At 41.6% G+C, this 20124-nt stretch overlaps 1 protein-coding gene across 6 annotated transcripts in view; it reads right to left on the reverse strand.

The window, feature by feature from the left end:
• The window catches only part of SLC16A12 (solute carrier family 16 member 12), a 65905-nt gene that overhangs the window by 8360 nt on the left and 37421 nt on the right, over nt 1-20124 (reverse strand). For 3 of the 6 annotated variants that reach the window (XM_084904331.1, XM_084904332.1, XM_084904333.1), the window contains 4 exons: nt 11224-11475; nt 6467-6570; nt 3831-3974; nt 946-1525 (listed from right to left, as the gene is read on the reverse strand). In XM_084904331.1, coding sequence (XP_084760457.1) covers nt 946-1525; nt 3831-3974; nt 6467-6570; nt 11224-11333 — 938 coding nt within the window. In that variant the 5' untranslated portion in view covers nt 11334-11475. The remainder of the gene's footprint in view (nt 1-945; nt 1526-3830; nt 3975-6466; nt 6571-11223; nt 11476-20124) is intronic. The other 3 variants (XM_084904334.1, XM_084904336.1, XM_084904335.1) reach the window with 1 other exon arrangement.

Raw genomic sequence — 20124 nt, forward strand, 5'->3', positions numbered from 1 at the left:
GATCCTGATTCATTACCAAAGACATAACGTGTAAGAAGCCACAGGATGATAGCTCCCTGAGGTCATAGCTCCTGTGTGAAGAGTCCATCATGGAGGAGAATATGAGCAGCTTGCTGGCTTCAATCCAAACTGATAAGCATTAGCTGAAAAAACTACGCAGCAGATTTCTTATAACTTTGGTTCCTAAGCCTACAATCATTATGTAAGCATTTGCTATCTGCACTGCCAAACAGAAGTGTGTGGCCGCAGATAAGGTGCACACACTTCCTAGCCTGAATGCTTTTGCTCCTCTCTTCACTGCCCCCGAGTCTCTGGAGTGGTCCAAAGGAAACTAAAATCACGACACCCAGCCATACATACGTTGTCTTACCTGTGGACTGGCTTGACTTAGGATGGAATTAAATCTATCACCAGAACTTACAGTTGCCCTAGTGTTCAGCAATTTCGAAATACTCACCATCCTAAACCATCTAGAACAGTGGTGGGAAACTATGGCCACATACAGCTCACCACCTGCTTTTGCACTATCCATGAACAAAGAATGGTTTTCCCACTTTTCAATAGTTGGAGGAAAAAAAAATCTAAAGAACAATAATTTGTGACATATTAAAGTTATATAAAAAATTCAAAATGTATTGTCCATAAATGAAGACTTACTGCAGCATAGCCACTACCATTTGTTCATGTATTGTCTATGGGTGCTTTGGGGCTACAATAGCAGAGCTGGGTAGTTGTGATCATTCGGACCCACAAAGCCAAACATGTCTATTATCTGTCCCTTCACAGAAAAAGTTTGCCAACCTTTGACGAGGAGACCCTTCAGATATTGCCTTCAGACATCAAAAACTTGTTAACATTAGGTATCCTACAGGGAAAGGTGATGAGGGAAAAATCACAACTTGGAGTCCCCTGATGGGGAACCAATTGTGCATTCGCGAATTTTACCTTCTGTCGGTTAGCCATCCGAATGTGACATTGCCAACAATGTCAATCACCCCAAGTATGGACATAAGGAAAGCAGCTTGCTGGTGACTCACTCCAACACTCAAAGCATAAGGCACCAAGTACACAAAGAGAGGGCTGCTGCCGTAAGCCATGAACAGAACCGAGACAGCTAATACGAAGAAGTCTGGCATCAGTAAGAAACTGTACTCCTGCTGCAAAGAGCAACAGAGGCAGGTCTGCACCCATTTTTTTGTCCAAGTTGAACAAGGCGACGCCCGCTTAAAGTCTTGTTTTCGAGTTCTGCAGACATGGTTCGGCTCTTGACTTGTCTGGTACTCTTTAAGAGTAATTGGCCGCATCAAGGCACCGCAAACACAAAGATTCAAAACTAAGCCCCCAAGAATGAGCAGTGCTCCCCGCCAGGAAAACTGTTCAATAAGGATCTGGACCACAGGAGCCAGGATGAAGGTTCCAATGCCGCTTCCCGACATGGCAATCCCATAAGCAAGGGCTTTCCGTCTGTGGAAATACTTGCCAACCATGGCAATAGCTGGAGAGTAACTGAGTGCAAATCCAAGACCTGGGGATAGAGAGAACTCTGTGAGTGCACCAAGAATAGCCCATGAAAGAAAATATCTCAGAATGAAGTTGTTTGCACTAAAGAGAATCTGACCTTCTGTTACCCCTTTAAAACTAAGCTAAAAAGGAGTCTTTCTCCCTTCACCAGTCATCCACAATTTGGAAAGTATAGTATATATGTGACTTCCTTTTTGGGAAGAAAAACCTTAAGGAAATGTGGCTTTTTTAAAAAATGAAATGAGCCTAAACTGGTTTGGCTCAGTGGATAGAGCATCGGCCTATAGACTGAAAGGTCCCAGGTTTGATTCCAGTCAAGGGCATATACCTTGGTTGTGGGCACATCCCCAGTGGGGGGTGTGCAGGAGGCAGCAGATCGATGTTTCTCTCTCATCGATGATTCTGGCTCTCTGTCCCTCACCCTTCCTCTCTGTGAAAAATCAATAAAATATATTTTTAAAAATAATTCATTAAAAAAAAAATGAAATGAGCCCTCTTTGGTTTGGCTCAGTGGCTAGAGCATTGGCCTGCAGACCAAAGGGTTCTGGGTTCGATTCTATTCAAGGACACATAGGTTGGTTGCAGGCTTCTCCCCAGCCCAGGCCCTAGTCAGGGAGTGTGCAGGAGGCAACCAATCAATGTGTTTCTTGCACATCGATGTTTCTCTCTGTCTTTTCTTCTCTCTTCCTTCCACTCTCTTTAAAAGATCAATGAAAAAATATTCTCAGGTGAGGATTAACAAAAACAAACAAAACAATAACAAAAATGAAGAACTTAAAAAACTATTATATAAATTGAATTTCGCCTGGGTGGCATGGCTCAGTGGTTGAATGTCAACCTATGAACCAGGTCACGGTTCGATTTCCGGTGAGGGCACATGCCCAGGTTTCCAGCTCATTCCCCAGTGTGGGGCATGCAGGAGGCAGCTGATCAATGATTCTCTCTCATCATTGATGTTTCCCTCTCTCTCCCTCTCCTTCCTCTCTGAAACCAATAAAAAATATATATATATTAAACTAAATTTCAATTAACTAAAAAAATCAGGATAATGCTGACCTAAGAAACTTATTCTCCTCAACACATCCTTTTCATTTAAATTACCCAGAAAACTGCCTCAAATATTCACTGCATATGCAGACACAAGTCTGAGAGTCTGGGCTACTCTGGAATTTGGGGGTAAGTAGTACTTATGTCCCCACAGAAGTTCCAGGGTAATTTCACTTAATTGGAAAAACATCGTGCCAATATTCTACATGAACATCACATGGACCCACATGTAAATATCCTGAAAATATCCCTTGAAATCAGCAGAAAGCCTTTTAAAGATTTTCAGCGTCTATTCCTTTCAAATCGAGAAAATTCGAAAGGTTTTAAACCTGGAATTCTTGGCATCTAGTGTCAAAGAAGGAAAAGGAGAAGTCCCTTCTGCTCCTGTTCCTATCTGCAGTGCAGGGTGACCAGTGATCCCAACTGGCCCTGAGGGGTGTCCAGATGTGAGACTCAGTGCTACGACCATGACAGTCCCTGAGAAACTGGAACGACTGGACACCCTAACAGCCAGGCCCTTTGAGTTACATAGGACAGATCCCTTTTTAAGCTTGCAGAGCTAGATTTATAGCCTCTCTGGGAGTTACATCATTCATTTCCCTGATCATGCTACCCCCTGTATTGCAGTGCCTGGACATGAGTCAGTGCTACTTCCCACAGTCCTCTGAGTGATGAGGCAAACTGCTACCCAGTCCTACCAACCAACTCCACCTTGACCCTACTCAGTCTCCTTATGGAATACATATGTTGCTTCTCTATGAGTTTCATTTTGATTCCCTAAAGTGTACTTCCATAATGTGGAGAGAAAATAATGAAGTATGAGAATTTTTAATTTAATTTTTTAAATTGGAAACTCCCACTTATTGTACAATCATATTCACTTTAAAGCAGGGGTGTCTCAAATCAACTGCAGATAGTGTTTTAATGCCTTGTCTAAGATGTTTGGAGAATGATCACTGCTGGAAATGTATGTTGCCCTGGCTAATAGAACAGAATCCCAGCCATACACCTCTGCCAAAGGGAAAGCCTGCAGCTACTTTTATCATGTCTCTAAATTAAAGTGGTGGTACATTTTCATTACAGCCGTACAATAAATTGCACCTCCAGCTCTTTTATTTAACTTCCAGGTAGAAAAGACATAGGCTAGGTCAGCTAAATTATGCATCTAACAAAGTGAATTAATTTACTAATCATTGCTCTGTGGATGTGGTTGACAAGCCCTGAATGGGGTGGGGTGAGACAAGTGGTACAGCTGTCCTTACCTGTAAGAACTCCCAGAGTGAGGTAGAGATGCTTCAGACTGGTGGCAAAGGAGCTCAGGATGAGACCAGTAGATGCAAGCAAGCCACCCAGCATGATTCCCACTTGACAGGATAAATGGTTACTGACAACACTCCCAAGTGGAGCTTCAAAAACAAAAATAAATACGGTCAGCAGAAAGGCCTTGAGGGCACAGTGAAAAGGCTGGGGTGTTACATTAGCAGAGTAGAGAACTGACCTTTAAAGCATCAAGTCTTCCTCCCACACCCCCCTCAACCTTGCATACTCATTCTACAGATTTGGAACTGAGGAGAGAGAACCTGACTTGCCCACAGTCATGCAGGAAAAAGCCAGGGAGAGAGATGATAGACAAATGTCACAATCTGGCACTGTATTCAGGCTTTAGAAAATTGTATGGATGAGAAACTGACACTCAGAAAAATCCAAGAAAATGCTCACACCCATGGTGACATTTTGGTTGACCTCACTCTATTTGTGGTTTAACAAGGCATCAACATTGTGCCAATTTCTAGGTTTATAAAATGTTAATTAAAGCTGGGAGAGGCCGATGAGAAATTGCAGCCCAAGGGAATATGACATGATCACCAAGAAGTATAGCTGAGAGCTCCTGATACCAAGTTCAGGGTTATATCACTTTTTCCTCTGGCTCCTGATGGCAGGGAGGATTATGGGTAAGGAATGCATGTGAATTTCTTTCTAAGGAACAATTCATGCTGACACCAGTACTTCTAGTAACAACATCAAAAGAGTATCAGTGGGGTATAATTTTTGTATTAATCAGGTTGGAATTTAGGCCTGACTCAAATGCACATGATAGAATCAGTCATCAGCCCAATTGATGTCATCTATCCAATTAAAACAGTGGCTGGCTGTATATAGAACCTCTGGAGAACAGGAATGAGCAAATCTCCTAAAAGTATGTCTAATTTTCCAGACAGCTGCTGCTATGGTTATTGGAAAAGTGGCATTTTAACCAAATTCAATGAAAAAATGTTAACTTCTCTGCTTATTATAGAGCAGTTATGTCCCCAATGAGTATCTTAGATGCGATTCTGTAGCCTCTTGTTCATGCTCTGTATTCAACCAATGTTACCAGGTAAGCAATTGGGTACAACAGGCATTGAGTCCTTGTGTGGAATTTTAATATACTGCATATTTAAGGTCATGCTAACATGACCCTACTTTGGCTCAATGTCTCACATGGTCATTGTGAAAATATTGGTCACTGAAGTTAATTTATTTCTCTTTTGGGGATTATGAATAGTCTCCAAAAGATAACACTGAGGGAAATGAGTCACCTGTATCCTTTGAGAGAGACAAACATTGCTCTCTTGACTTGCTTATACAAATGCTGTGACTAATGTGACCCTGAAGATCTAGTGATTGTCTCACCGGTAAATAAAGAAATAAATAAAATATACACACAAGATAGAAAACCCAGAAACATTATATCTTTTTATCCCTTAAGACCTTCCAGTGTTAACGGTAGGAAGAGTCAATTTAGCCTTCTCCTGAAACCAGGTTTGCTCTCAAATTCCTTCCAACCAAGGAAATGCATGTCAGAATAATTCAACTGACTCCTGAGTATGTACATTAGAAAAATAAATATGAACTAGTACCTAGAATGGAATCAGATGACATTTATAAGTTACTAAATAATATAATATTTCCCTTCACCACAAAGACATGGCCTGGAAAAAGCAGTTTTCTAAAATACTCAGGATTCATCTCAATAAAAGGATTAAATTAGTCTAGCCTGAAAATAGGTCTTATCAATTTGACTCAATCTCAGAAACTCTCTAAGCCACTAATTGAACAACTTTGGGGTTTGAATTTAAAAAAAAAAAAATACCCTCCCTCCCCAGAGTTTTGTATGGGAGGGGAGGGGGCAATGTTAAAATATGTACACAGATGATAATTTAATAAAAAAATATATTAAAAAATAAATAAATAAAAATAAAAAACCACCTCAAAGTTAGCTTTCCATTTATTTTGAGAGCACTCTATTTACCCTATATATTGAATGAAATGACAGCTGTGATGAATGTATTTATCTCAAGATTAGCACCATCCTATCCTTCCCTATTCCTTCCTCTTAAGAATGAAGATTTATGCATGAAAAGTGATGAAATCTAAGAGACAAAGTTTGAAATCTCTGCGAAGAAAATGGAATGAAAACAAGACTTGAGAAACAATGCAGATATTGTTTGTACTCATTTAAGGGGATTCTATAGAAATGGCTTAGGCACTATCCAAGGATTTACATGACTGGAGAATGAAGAGATCACGCATACACTGCATGGTTAGCTACTTCCAAAATCAGGATAAGTCCTATGATGCACAAGTCTTCTTCATATAGAAGAACCAAATGGTATGTGTCCTCCTAAGTTACTAACTACTTGTTCCATCTGCCACCAGCCAAGACCATTAATTCCAAGAGCACGTCTGGTTGGGTTTGGCTGAAGGTAGGATCAACTTTTTCTTTTCATCTTAGCCATTTTTTTTTTTTACCATAGTCTTTCTACTAAGAAAAATTGGTAATCAAAAGCAATAGGTCATTGCCATGTACAATTTGACAGTAGCTAGCAGCTATCTATCCCTGGTAAGTGATACTTACCACAGAGCATGGTCATACAGTCTACAATGGAATGGATCCACGCTGTTTGTGCATAATCCTGAGTGAAGTATGTTTGGAACTCCACAAAAAAAATTGAAATACATCTGAAAAATACAGTGCAAGCATGTTATACAGAAGAAGAAGAAGAAGAAGAAGAAGAAGAAGAAGAAGAAGAAGACATGAATTTGAATCAGAACTTAAAGTGTTGGTTCCATCAACTGTTCCACAGGTTTAATTTGGTTTTCAGTGGTACTGTGCTAGACCATAATAAGTAGGAAATCAGAAGCTGACCATTGGGCCATTCTAAAGGATAAGAACAAGTGTTCATTCACTGGAGGGGCTGCTGAAGCCAAGTAGATATGAAGATCACTGCAGTAGAGAAGATCTTAAGAAAAAGACGGCAGGTCAAAAACATGTACTTTTATTCATCTTAATATTTATCTTACATCTGTAACAGGTTGTTATATAAGTTAAAATCTATAATAATAAAAGTGTAATATGCTAATTAGACCAGACAAAGCCACAGCAGGCAGGGGTTGAAGCAGAGGTGGCCACAGTGGCGGCAAGGGCCAAGGTCCTTGCACAAATTTCATGCATCGGGCCTTTAGTTTAACAATAAAGAGTTATACATCACCCAGCAATTTCATTTCTAGGTTTTGGGGGATATTTTTAGCCTCACTCGTAAATACGCTTTTATTGATTTTAGAGGGAGAGAAAGAAACATCAATTGGTTGCCCTCAATACTGGGGATCAAACTCACAATCTGGGTATATGCCCTGATTGGGACTCAAACTAGTAACCTTTCTGTTAAAGGATAATGCTCCAGCCAACTGAATCACTCAGCCAGGGCTCATGTCTAGATTTTAACCAAAGGTAATAAACAGATGATGATGATGATGATGATGATATTAAATACAAATAAAAACATTCTGGAGAACTCTTTATAATAGTTAAATATTATAACCAACCTCTTTGTCCTTCAATAAGGGACTGGCTAAATAAATTTTGAAATACCAAAAAATGAAATATTGCCTTAGCTGGTTTGTCTCAGTAGTTAGAGTGTCAGCTGCAGATTGAATGGTTTCCGGTTCAATTCCAATCAAGGGCATGTACCTCAGTTGTAGACTAGTCAGGGGTGCGTGCAGGAAGCAACCAACCCAAGTGTCTCTCTTACATCAATGTTTCTCCCTCTCTTGCTCTCCCCCTCCCTTTCACTCTCTCTAAAAATAATAATAATAATGATCTTATATAATAAAGATGTAATATGCAAATGGTCATTATGCCATGAAGTGTAACGACCAACCGCATAATGACTGAATCATGGATAAACAGGAGGGTGGGGCAGTGAGTTACAAGTGGGCGGCAGAGAGCTATGGGGGGGGGGGTGCGGCGGGAGCAGGGCAATAAGCTATAAGAGGGGATAGGGGAGTAGCAGGGAGAGCTATAGGAAGACAGGGCAGCCGGTGGAGAGCTACTAGAAGGAGGCAGCAAGCTATTGGCGAGCTACTGACGCACGGATTCATGCACAGGGCTACTGATAATAATAATAATAATAAAATACTATTAAGGATTAAAAACTCAATAGTAAAAAACCAAAAAACCCCATTTCAAAATGGGCAAAGGACCTAAGTAGATATTGCACCAAAGAAGATATGCAAAAGGTGAACAGATACATGAAAACATGTTCAACATCACTGGTCATTAGGGACATGCAAATTTAAACCACAATGAGATATCACTCACACAGTTAAAATGGCCATCATCAAAATACAAGAGATAAAAAAAAAATTCTGGAGAAAAGGGAACCCTTGTGCACTGTTGGTGGAATTATAAACTGATACAGCGGCTATGGAAAATAGTATGGAGGATCCTCACAATATTAAAAACAGAACTACCATGTGATCCAGCTATTCCCCTGCTGGGAATATATCCAAAGGAAATGAAAACACTGGCTTGAAGAGTTATCTGCAACCCCATATTCATAGCAGCATTTTTACAATAGCCAAGACATGCAACCAACCTAAGTGTCCATCAACAGATATATATATGATAAAAGAACTAAGAAATACTGACAACATGGATGGACCTTAAAGGCATATACTAGGTGAATCAAGTCAGAAAGAGAAAGACATACCGTATATTGTACGATCTCACTTATATGTGGAATCTTAAAAACAAATAAACAAAAACAACTTAATATAGATACAGATGCAGTAAAGCATTTAACAGACTGTCAAATTACAGCAGGAAGGCTGGGGAGTGTTGGGATGGGGAGGGAGATTAACCGAAGGACTTGTATGCATGCATATAAGCACAACCAATGGACAAAAGACATTGGGGGGGGGGGGGCGGGTGAGATGAGGGCATCTGACAGGGAGTAGCGGAGGCTGGGGGAAGGTCAATGGGGGAAAAAAGGAGATATATGTACTATTATATGTAATACTTTAAATAATAAAAAACAACAAGCTAATAGAAAAAGGGATTAGCCTTGTAGTTACCAGAGGTGGAAAGTGGGAGAAGGGGTAGGTGGAGGATGGTGGTTAAAAGGTACAACTTCCACTTATACAGTAATTAAGTACTAGAGATGCAATGTACAACATGATGACTATAGCTAACACTGATGTATGATATACAAAAGTGGTTAAAAAGTAAATCCTAAGAATTCTCATCACAAGGAGAAAATCTAATTTTCCTCTTTTTCCTTTTTTAAATTGTATTTCTATGAGAAGTGGGTACTAGCTGAAACTGTTGTCATCATTTCACAATATATGGAAATAAAACCATCATGCTGTATGCCTTAAACTTATATAGTAACATACGTCAATTATTTCTCAGTAAAACTGGGAGGAAAAGAAGAATTTAATAGCCCGGCAGGCACTGATTCTCTGAACTGACAAATCACCCTGCAGGCTACTTTCCTTGTCCAGTGCTCTTGGCTGCTTCCTGTTTCATGACATTTAGATTCTGATTTGGCTGCATCTTCAAACTTTTCTTCCTCTGAGCTTTTTCTGCTCAGGTATCCTCTCCTCAGCTTCTCTCAGGAACCTCGGATAGCAGGCCTTGGCTGCCAGCCACAATCCTCTCTCCTGGTTTTCAGCAGCCTTCTTATGAAGCACTGAGCTCACTTCCAGAACTTTCCCATCATAGAATGATGGGAGCTTCCACACGTAAGAGCAAAAATGAAAGAGATTCCTTTTAAATCTATGACTTCCTCACACCCAAAACACAAGATCCATAATACAGGTGGAAGCAATATCAAACTCAACACCAACTGTATAATTTTAAGCAAATCTACAGTGCGTTAAGACACATAATTAATCAGCCTTTATTGTGTCAAAAACCAACATCCTTCTTCTTTCCTGCATTATGTGTTTGTTATGAAGGTAACATCAATGCTTGTATTAATGACTAGAAGCCCAGTGCACGAGATTTGTGCACTGGTTGGCAGGTCCCTCAGCCCAGCCTGTTCCCTCTCGCAGTCTGGGACCCCTTGGGGGATGTCTGCCTGCTGTCTTAGACACCCCTCTTACAGTCAGTCATCCTTCTTGCAGTCCAGGACCCCTCACTCCTTACTATCTGCCTGCAGCAGAGGCGGGAGAGGCTACCACCACCAGCCTGGCTTCTGGCTGAGCGGCACTCCACCTGTGGGAGTGCACTGACCACCAGGGGGCAGCTCCTGTGTTGAGCATCTCTCCCCTTGTAGTCAGATCACGTCATGGCGATTGGTCGTTCCACCATTCGGTCGATTTGCATATTATACTTTTATTATATAGGATGACATCAAATAAAGTTATTAGTGCAAACTGCTTTCTTTGGCTGCCAAGTGTGAGCTGCCAGAGGAGAACAGAGTGTGATTTGAATGGGAGCACCTGTAAAGAGCTGGCATCTGCAGATTTCAAGTATGTATTTGTTCCAATGAGTCTCAATGTGTAGACATTTAACTTAAGCCCTTTCAACACTATGTGCTGGGATGAAAGAAAAGGAGAGAGGTGCTCACTTTAGTGGCACAAATATTAAGACTGGAACGATACAGATAAGATTAGCATGGCCCCTGTGCAAGGATGACATGCAAATTCGTGAAGCAGTCCCTATTTTTTATGCTGTCCGCCTCAAACTAATACAACATAATATTGAATGTAAGCTATAATTACAAATAAAATTTAAAAACCAACTAAGAAACTTTCTCAGAATATAAACATGTGAAAAATAAAGAGAAAGACGGAGGCATGAGTAAATGAGAATGAGAGAATCCATTGATTTATGCTGCTGCTCTTGTCTTCAACCTAGACCTCAGCCTCCACCACCAAGCACCACAGCCAAATGCAATATGAAGCAAAAGAATTCAAATGAAGGTTTAAGCTTCTAAGGACTCAGTATCTAGTTAGTCAAGAGGTTTTCAAAGGATTATTTTAGGCTTATATGTTTTTCCTTTCTGGGATGAGCTGTGTATGAAGACAGATGGCTGGAATAGCCACAATATTTGGTCTAAAAATGTCCTAACACTTCAGGTTTATGTGTCAGATATTAAAGAAGAGACCACAATGCAGAATTTTTTTAAGTGTCAGAAAATCACATTCCTCACAAAGAAAAAGATGTCTGAGCAATGAAAATACACACACACACACACACACACACACACACACACTCTCAGACATTTTCACAATGGTAGGTTCAGAAATAGAATGAAGCAGACTTAGAACAACAACAACAACAAAAGCCAGATCATCTTAATAAGACAAGAAGAAAATGCCACTTACCTGGTGACTGCCCGGGTACAGATGGTGACGAGGAAACAGCCAGCCACAATCATCCAGCCCCAGCCTCCATCCGGGGGGGAGGTGGGCCGGGCTCTAGTTACTTTTGTCATGGTTTTGATTATTTTTTCTTCTTTTCCAAGTTACTCCAACAGCCCAGTTATGATCTTGGAAGAGTTTATTGTCCTATGACTTCCTGTTGGCATTCAGGATTGGCATAGAATGCTACCTGGCACATGGCTTACTGTGGGCCATCTAAAACCAAAATCAGGACATATTTATAATTTTACTGACATCTCCAACGGTTGATTTTTTTTCAGCGGGCAAACATGATTAATACTTTCCTGTCACATACGATTATTTGCAACTAGGAATACTGGACTGGGACAAAGAGCATTAGTTGTCCTCGAAGCCCATCCACCTTTTCTTTCATTGTAGATTCTCTCGAATTTTAGCCAAACCATATACACCCAGTTTGATGCCATTTTCCCTAGCCTTCCCTCAAGGTAGGAGTGGCAATGTTGTTTAAGTCTTGAGGAAAGGGATGCAAGAAAAAGTGGTATGTGCCACTTCCGGCTCATCAGATCAAAGACAAAGGTGCTTTTCCAGGACTTCCACAACCCCCTTCCCCACAGACTGGAACATGATGTGGAGACAAGGGAATTTCAAACACACAGACCAGGACATTGCCCTGGGCCTGACAGAACCTCAGGATAGAAGGAGCCTGGGTCCCCAGAAGACTCTGGAGAAGGCTGCCTCTCCAGCCCTGGGTTTCCCATACCTTTCACTGTTAGAAGAAAGAAATAAGCATCAGTTGTATTTTAGTCTCTGTATTTCTTATCTTTTTTTTTTAAATTTAATGTTTTTATTTATATTTTTAGAAAGAGAGGAAGAGAGAGGGGAAAAGATACACCGAGCGAGAAACATTGACTGGCTGCCTCCTGCACGCCCTCTGCTGGGGATCGAGCCCACAACCCGGGTTATGTACTCTAATTGGGAAAGGAGTCAGTGATCTCTTGGTGAGTGGGACAGAGCTCAATCAGCGCTCAATCCCCTGAACCACAATGGCTGAACTGTTTCCTATCTCTTTGTGTTTATGGTATGCTTTAGACCTAGCACTCTCTCTCACAATTCAACAGGAATAGCATTCAACCTTCTACTTACACCTGCACACAAAGGAATAACTCACCTGATTAGACACAATTAGTTATCAAGTGTCACGAAATGACAGAATTGATTATATACAAGCAAAAAAGGCGAAGCTTAGAAACGTCTGTCTTGGTATAGTCCTAATCTCTTCATGGGTTTTTTCATTAAAACGACCCCCAAGGTTAAACTATTTTCCAACTTAAAACTCTAAATCCATCTGCTCATAAATGCCCAGTATGAGACCAGCCTGGCTCAGTGTTTCCAGTACTATGAAGACTGCTGAAACAGGCAGCACTGTGCAACGGCCCTTGGAACAGTGCGATGAGATAGAATTAGAAAGTTATTTATATTCTTTGACCAATAATCTCATTTCTAAGAAGTTATCCTAAGGAAATAATTTAAGAGAAGCTCAATGCTATAGACCAGACCAAAAAAAAAAAAAAAAAAAAAGTTGTATTATGAATAATATATAAAATAGAAACAACCTAAGTGCTCGACAACTGGGAAGTGTTTAGAGAGTTATGGTGCATTAAATAAATGGAATAGTATTCAACTGTTTAAAAATTATACACAAGATAATATTATAATATGGAAAAATATTTATGATGCAATGGTAGAGCAAAACAGAAGTCTCTAACATTGTGTATATCTTGTAAGAGAAGCTATGCAAAACCAGGTAAAAGTTGTAACTGTCACAAAGAATAGGCTGAATATGCAAAAAAAAAAAAAAGAAATATAACTAGGTTGGTATAATTATGATTCACTCTCAAAACTATATTCAATCCCATTTTACACATAACTTTCTTCTTTTAAATATATTTTATTGATTTTTCACAGAGAGGAAGAGAGAGGAATAGAGTCAGAAACATCGATGAGAGAGAATCATCGGTCAGCTGCCTCTTGCACACCCCCCACTGGGGACGTGCCCGCAACCAAGGTACATGCCCTTGACCGGAATCGAACCCGGGACCCTTCAATCCACAGACCGACGCTCTACCACTGAGCCAAACCGGTTTCAGCAACGCATAACTTTCTTAAACAGACATTTCAGTTCTACCCCTGCAGTGTAAATCTAAGCACACACTTCTTTCTATAGTTTCTTAAGGGCTAAAAATAATCACATCATTTATTAAGACTGCACAATGAAAGCTAGATAATTAACCCATAGAGGGCGCACTGTGGGTAAAAAAACAAAACAAAAACACACACACACAAAAAAAACACCCCGGCAAAGTAAAATGTTTTGTTTCTTTACAAAAATATTAAGCATCATTAATTTTTACTTTGCCTCGGCCATCCCCAGATTCCATTTTCATTTGTTTTAGTTGAGCGGCCTCTCTTGGGCATTCCCAGATTTTGTAAGTTAAGAACCAATTTGTGAGGACTCTCAAAAAAAACAAACAAAAAAAAATGCCATGGAGTAAGTCCAAATGAAAAATGTAAAACACCCCCAAGCATTGGTTGGCTGTGGTGACAGCATAAGGAACCAAGGTCTGTTGTGAGTTAGAGTCAACCTGGGTTGTGCCACAGAACAAGGAACGTCTTCCCAGAATTCCAGGGTGGGGAGAGACAACTTCTCTGAAAGCCTCTGTACGAAATAGCATTATTCATACTTCCTCATGAGTGGTTGCCCTGGAGCCTCACAGGTCCCAGAGACGGGCACTGCTTTCCCCCTTTCACGATGACGAAGCTGAAGCTCAGAGAAGTGAAGGGACCTGCCTGGCATCGCTGCGTCTGAATCCGGACGGAGGCGAGCAGCCCTGGCTGACCTTGGACAGTGCCCTGGCCCATCTGCCCTCCAGATTCCAAAACGGCTATCGGGTCCATCAACAAGCCATCCAAGCACTACCAGAGCTCACGCACCTATTCCTGTGACGGGGGATCCCCACAAGGTTAGCACAGGAGTTAAAACAACTCCTCTGAGTCTCTTTCAAGACAAGTCCTTCAGCAGCTTTATGTCAGAAGAAAGGCAGGGGTGGGACAGCAGCCTGCAGTCCCCCTAGAGGGACAGCCTGAGCATCCCTGTGAATAGTTAACCCGCCTGATGTTACACAAATATGCAAAAGCCTTTTATTGAGTTGATAGGATACCTAAAACTAAGTAAAGCAAGCATGCTACCATCATGCAATTCTTCATTTTACTAATCAGCCTCCAGTTCTCTGGATTTCCACATCCAACCATTAAAATATAATTGAAGTCTACCTCTCATTCTGGGGTGTGTGTGTGTGTGTGTGTGTGTGTGTGTGTGTGTATATATATATATATATATATATATATATATATATATATATATATATTTCTTAAATAAAGGAAGATGAGATGAGTGCTTCACTTTCTTAAAAACACTGCTTCTTTCTGCTTAGTCCTCTGACAGATCCTGGTAACGGGGGAGTCAACAATTACTGACTTCCAACGAATTTTTGGATGTCTGTCAGGGACCTTTGGGCACTAAACTGAAATGAAACACTGACCTTTGCTAACGAAGCTGCCAAAGTGTCTACAGTGTGTAGGAGACTCTGGGGACACAAACACTTTGCATAAGGCCAAGACTAAACGGCAGAGTGATTTATATATTGGGTCTACAGAAAGAGAGAAAAGGTGTGAGCCATGATTCACAGAAGAGGCAGAGGGAGTAGAAAGCAAGCTTCTTTCCCACCGGGTAGGCCCCTCGTCCACAGAGCCACGGACTCCAGGCAACGTCAGAACAATGCGTGCGTCTGAGTCTAATCGACTGTTGACAGTACAATGCAGAGCCAGGAGCTTGCCACCTGCTACCGTTCTCAGCAGTGATAGAGTACTTTTCTCTCTGAGTTGGAAGCACATGGGAAAGAAGCGGTAGACCTGAGCTGAAGTCCTCTTGGAAAAAAAAAAAAATACAGAATGTAGTCAGTGCCCAGCACAATGTCTGCTCTACAGCTGGCGCTCACAAAGTGGGGGGTGATGAACGTTTGTGTCTCACTCAGCGGCTTTGCACAACTCTAATTTTGCATTTTCATAGAATATGGAGCTCTTAGGTCCAACTGTGTTATAGTTGAGGTTTCTGGGCTGCAGAAGAGACATAGGGGGCCTGAGATGCATTTCACAGAGTCTTTTTATTCGTCAAGAGAGAGCCTTGTTTTGAAGAGCAGTGCCGCCTGTCTAGGCCACAACATTTTCCTCACTGTGTAACCCGCCATGCTGTTGTGACGGGAGGATATAACAAGTCCAATATTTCTGTCCGGTGGTTCCAGTTAACCCCTCACACCATGGAGTGCTGTGCAGAATGTAGCCTGGGAGACAGTGGAGGCAGAAGAGGGGGAGTCCCCTATGAGAGGGCACCGTGATGATCCTAACTGGCACTCTGTCTCCAGGGCCTGGGACAGCGCACGGGAGAGACCAGGCGCCCCGTAAATATTTAGTGAATGAAACCTCCCATTCTCGAGTGCTGGACAATTTCCCAAATCACACAGGGCAGGGGAACAGGGAGCTTGAGGAGGAATGGAGGGAAGAAATTCCCCTGGCCTTTCCTTGTTCCTTTTATTCACTGTCAAACCAGGTTAGCCAGCCTTCCCAGCACCTGAGCATCTAAGGGAAGGCATCTCACTAAGTACACGGAGACCTGGCCAGGCCCTGACCCAGGCCAGGCCAACCTGGGAACAGAGCTTCACTGCCAAGGTTGGCCCTCTCTCCTCCTGTTTGCAGGGTGGCTGAAAACGAGTGTGGCCTGCTGGAGGGCTCGCCTGCAGAGCCTGGCACACAGCCCGCTGTCTGCCCCACGTGCACAGGCCGTCAAATTCCACAGGCCCTTAGGGATGTTTACTTTCGCTCTCCACAGACTCTGCTCACTGCTGGAGCCACACAGCAGGTCATGGTGTTGCCAAAGCTGAGAATGTGGTGGGCTCTCTTGTGCAAGACCAAGGGCCTGAATTTCGTCCTGGAAACGAAAGAAGTTAGAAACATTTTAAAATTCTTTCAAGATGTGGGTGGTCATCTTTGTCTCTATCATGACAGTTGAAATAGTTAGGACTGAACCAGTTCATTCCACACCCTTCTAGCTTGGGACCAAGGAAAAGGTGGCTGAACTTTTAGCAACAACGGCCTTAGAAGTAGTTCCTAACCTTTTTTCAGTGGCAGTTGACATTCAGTATTATTTTATGTTCGTTTCAGGTATAAAATGTGGTGGTCAGACAACTATATAACTTACAAAATTATCTCCTGATAATTCTAGTACCCACCTGATACCATGCTAGTTATTACAAGGTTATTGACCATATTCCTTATGCTGTACTTGATATCCATGTGACTGTTGTGCAATTGTCAATTTGTACTTCTTTTTAAAAAATATATTTTATTAAATTTTTACAGAGAGGAAGTGAGAGGGACAGAGAGCTAGAAACATCGATGAGAGAGAAACATTGACCAGCTGCCTCTTGCACATCCAGAACTGGGGATGTGCCCACAACCAAGGTACATGCCCTTGACTGGAATCGAACCTGGGACCTTTCAGTCCGCAGGCTGACGCTCTATCCACTGAGCCAAACTGGTTTCAGCAATTTGTACTTCTTAATCCCTTCATCTTTTTCACTCAGTTCCCCAACCTCCCTCTCCTCTGCCAACCATCAGTCTGTTCTCTGTATCTGAGTCTGTTTCGTCTGTTCATATATTTTTTTCTTTACATTCCTCATATCACTGAAATCATGTTTTCTCTGTCTGATTTATTTCACTCAGCATAAACCCTCTACTGATATGTCCATCTATGTTGTCACAAATGGTAAGATTTCATTCTTTTTATGGCTGAGTAATATTCTCTTGTACATATAAAGTATACTACATCTTCTTTATCAACTTGTCGATTGATGGGCACTTGGGAAGCTTCTATATATTGGATATTGTAAATAATGCTGCAATGAACATAGGGGTGCATAAAGTCTTTTGAATTAGTGTTTTGAATTTCTTCAGTTATATATTCCAGAAATGAAATTGCTGGGTCATAAGGCAGTTCCACTTTTAATTTTTTGAGGAACTTCCACACTGTTTTCCATAGTGGTTGCACCAATCTGCATTCCCACCAACAAAGCACAAGGGTTCCCTTTTCTCCACATTCTTGTCAACACTCGTTTGTTGATTATTGATGATAGTCCTGGTTTTCGACCCTCTGTCTCATCTTTCACAGGTCTTTTACCACCTTTGTTAAATTTATTCCTAAACATTTTATTTTATTTTTTGATGCAATTGTAAATGGTATCTTTTTCTTTGTGATAGTTCATTATCAGTGTATAAAAATGCAACTGATTTTCGAATATTAATTTTGCATCCTCCTACTCAACTGAATTCATTTATCAGTTCTAATAATTTTCTTGTGGTACCTTTAGGGTTCTCGATATATAATATCATGTCAACTGCAAATAATGACAGTTTTACTTCAATTTGGGTGCCTGTGACCAACCCAGGGCCACCAGGTAGGAGCTATATAGCAATCCACAGTCCGTAGCTGCCTGTGCAGCACCTTGAGTTACATGGGAGAGGCCACACTGCAAACCAAGTTAGCTGCCACCAGCTCCGGGCCTGTGCAGCTCAGCTAAAGGCACCAGGCACCTGGAGGCCTGCCGCTGCCTACCCACTGCCCATAAGGCTCAACCACTAAAAGAGCCTCAGGTAGTACGGGAACTGGGTGAGGCAGCATCTCAGGGAGTCACCAGGGTGGGGCGAGTGGGTTCACCAGGTTAATGCTGATTTATATTTGGAACCAGTGCTGAGTCCGGGGCTACTAAGCAAAAGTCACCAGGCACATCGAGGCCAACCACTACCTGCCTAGCAGTGTTTCCCAAAGTGCGGTACGCGTACACCCAGGGGTACGGGAAGAGTTTGGTGGGGGTACGTGTTGCACCGAAGTTTGGTGGGGATATGCACTGCACCGTGCTTAGCTGCGCCTAAGTCTATGTTCTCATGAGTACGAGGGGTACTCGAGTTATGAAAGTTATAGAAGGGGTACACATATGTTTGGGAAATACTGGCCTAGAGCTTGCGGATCTTTGAGAGTTTTGTTTTATTGAAAGTCTACAGCTTGAGCCAAGGCCAGCTACCTCACATAGAAACAGTCCCTGGTGGTGTGTGAGTTGGGTGGGCAGGGTCTCTGGGAGTCAGCTGGGAGGGGTAAGTAAAGATCACTAGGTAAATTCAGATTCAGAATTGGCTGTGTGGGAGGAGGGCTCCACCCAGGGACAATGGCGGCTGTCCCTCCAGCCCTCACCCTGAAGCCACACAACTCAGTTTCTTCCTGTCTGTCTCTGGTGCCTCCCAAGCCTCTGCTCCTCTACCAGAGCTCAGGGTGAGTGCCTCTGAGCCAACGAGTCTGTGCTTGACCCTAGAAGAGGTCATCTGGGTTCCAGCTGCCCTCCATCTCACCCAGATGTTGTGAGGGCTCCTTTTCCTCATACTGTGCTCCAGGCTGAAGGTTCCGGTGTGGGGCTGGCACCCCTCCCTTCTCAGCTGAGATGTCCCTCCTGATTCTCAACCACCACGCCTGAGTGTGGGGCCAGCCTGTTTCATGTCTCAACCCCTCCTTACTAGACTTCATGTGGCCTCTTCTTTATATCCTCAGTTATAGGACTTCTGGTCAGCTTGTCTTCAGATGATTCTCCAGGTGGACTGTTCTATAATTTAACTGCAATTTTTACGTGGTCCTGGGAGGAGGCAAGCACAGCACTTACCTACTCTGCCATCTTGATCCAGAACTCTACACATTTTAAATATTTCCTTAGCCAAACATGGCAATAGTTATATTTTTAATACAAGTTACCTGTTGATTTATATAAAGATACCAGTTAAAATTAATTTCATACCATTTTCAAATACACCTCTTTATTTTATGCATCAGTTAGGCACTTACTATAAAACATTTGAACAATCATAACTGTGTAAGATACTCTGTCCGCTGATAATGCTGCATGTGCTTGTGGATTTGCCCCCCTGTACTAATTCTGTCGTCTCCTTCCGGGTCTGAGACTTCCAGATTTGAAGACCCCTCTGTTTATTAAGGATAGGGCTAGTGCCTTGGCAAACATAAGTTCCTTCTGGTCTACTAAGTATATTAATTATTCTCGGTCCCAGTAGGAACTAGAACACTTGGGAGGCTTCAACAAATACACTACTTATAAAGGTAAGGACTATATCAGTGATTCCCAAAGTGGTCTATATCGACCCCCAGGGGTCTATGACAACCTGCAAGGGGTCTACGTCAGCGAAAAAAAAATTTGGGGGTCCATGAAATGAAAATGGGGGTCCACAATAGTGGATCTCAACATACACTGATAGTACCTATTTACTTACATCATATTATCTTATAATATAAAAACATATAAATTATTTATAAAAGTACCTATGAAGTAAAAAATTTATTATATATGTTTATAAAATTGTGTAAGTTGTAGGATAAAAACCTGCACATAATGATATACCAGTATCATCTTGTTACAAGCATACGCGCAGTAAACATTCTTGCCAATTTTTGTCTCAAAGCTTCGCGAACTTGCACTGACTTGTTCAATTCGTCACTCTATAAATATGAATGTGAGAAAAATACGTTCATTCGCTTCCTGAATCTTGAATAGGAAAGTGCTGAGAAAATATTTAAAAAAATATAAACTGGTAGTTTATCATACAAATTACAGTGAATCAGTGTTATTTTGTTTGAGAATGCCGGAGAAAAGTAGGTACATTATTTTTTATTAAATTTTAACACTAAACTTCACTACAGTTAGAAATTTACAAAAAAAT

Source organism: Pipistrellus hanaki, assembly GCF_964339955.1.
Source record: "Pipistrellus hanaki genome assembly, chromosome: 14".
NCBI lineage: Eukaryota > Metazoa > Chordata > Mammalia > Chiroptera > Vespertilionidae > Pipistrellus > Pipistrellus hanaki.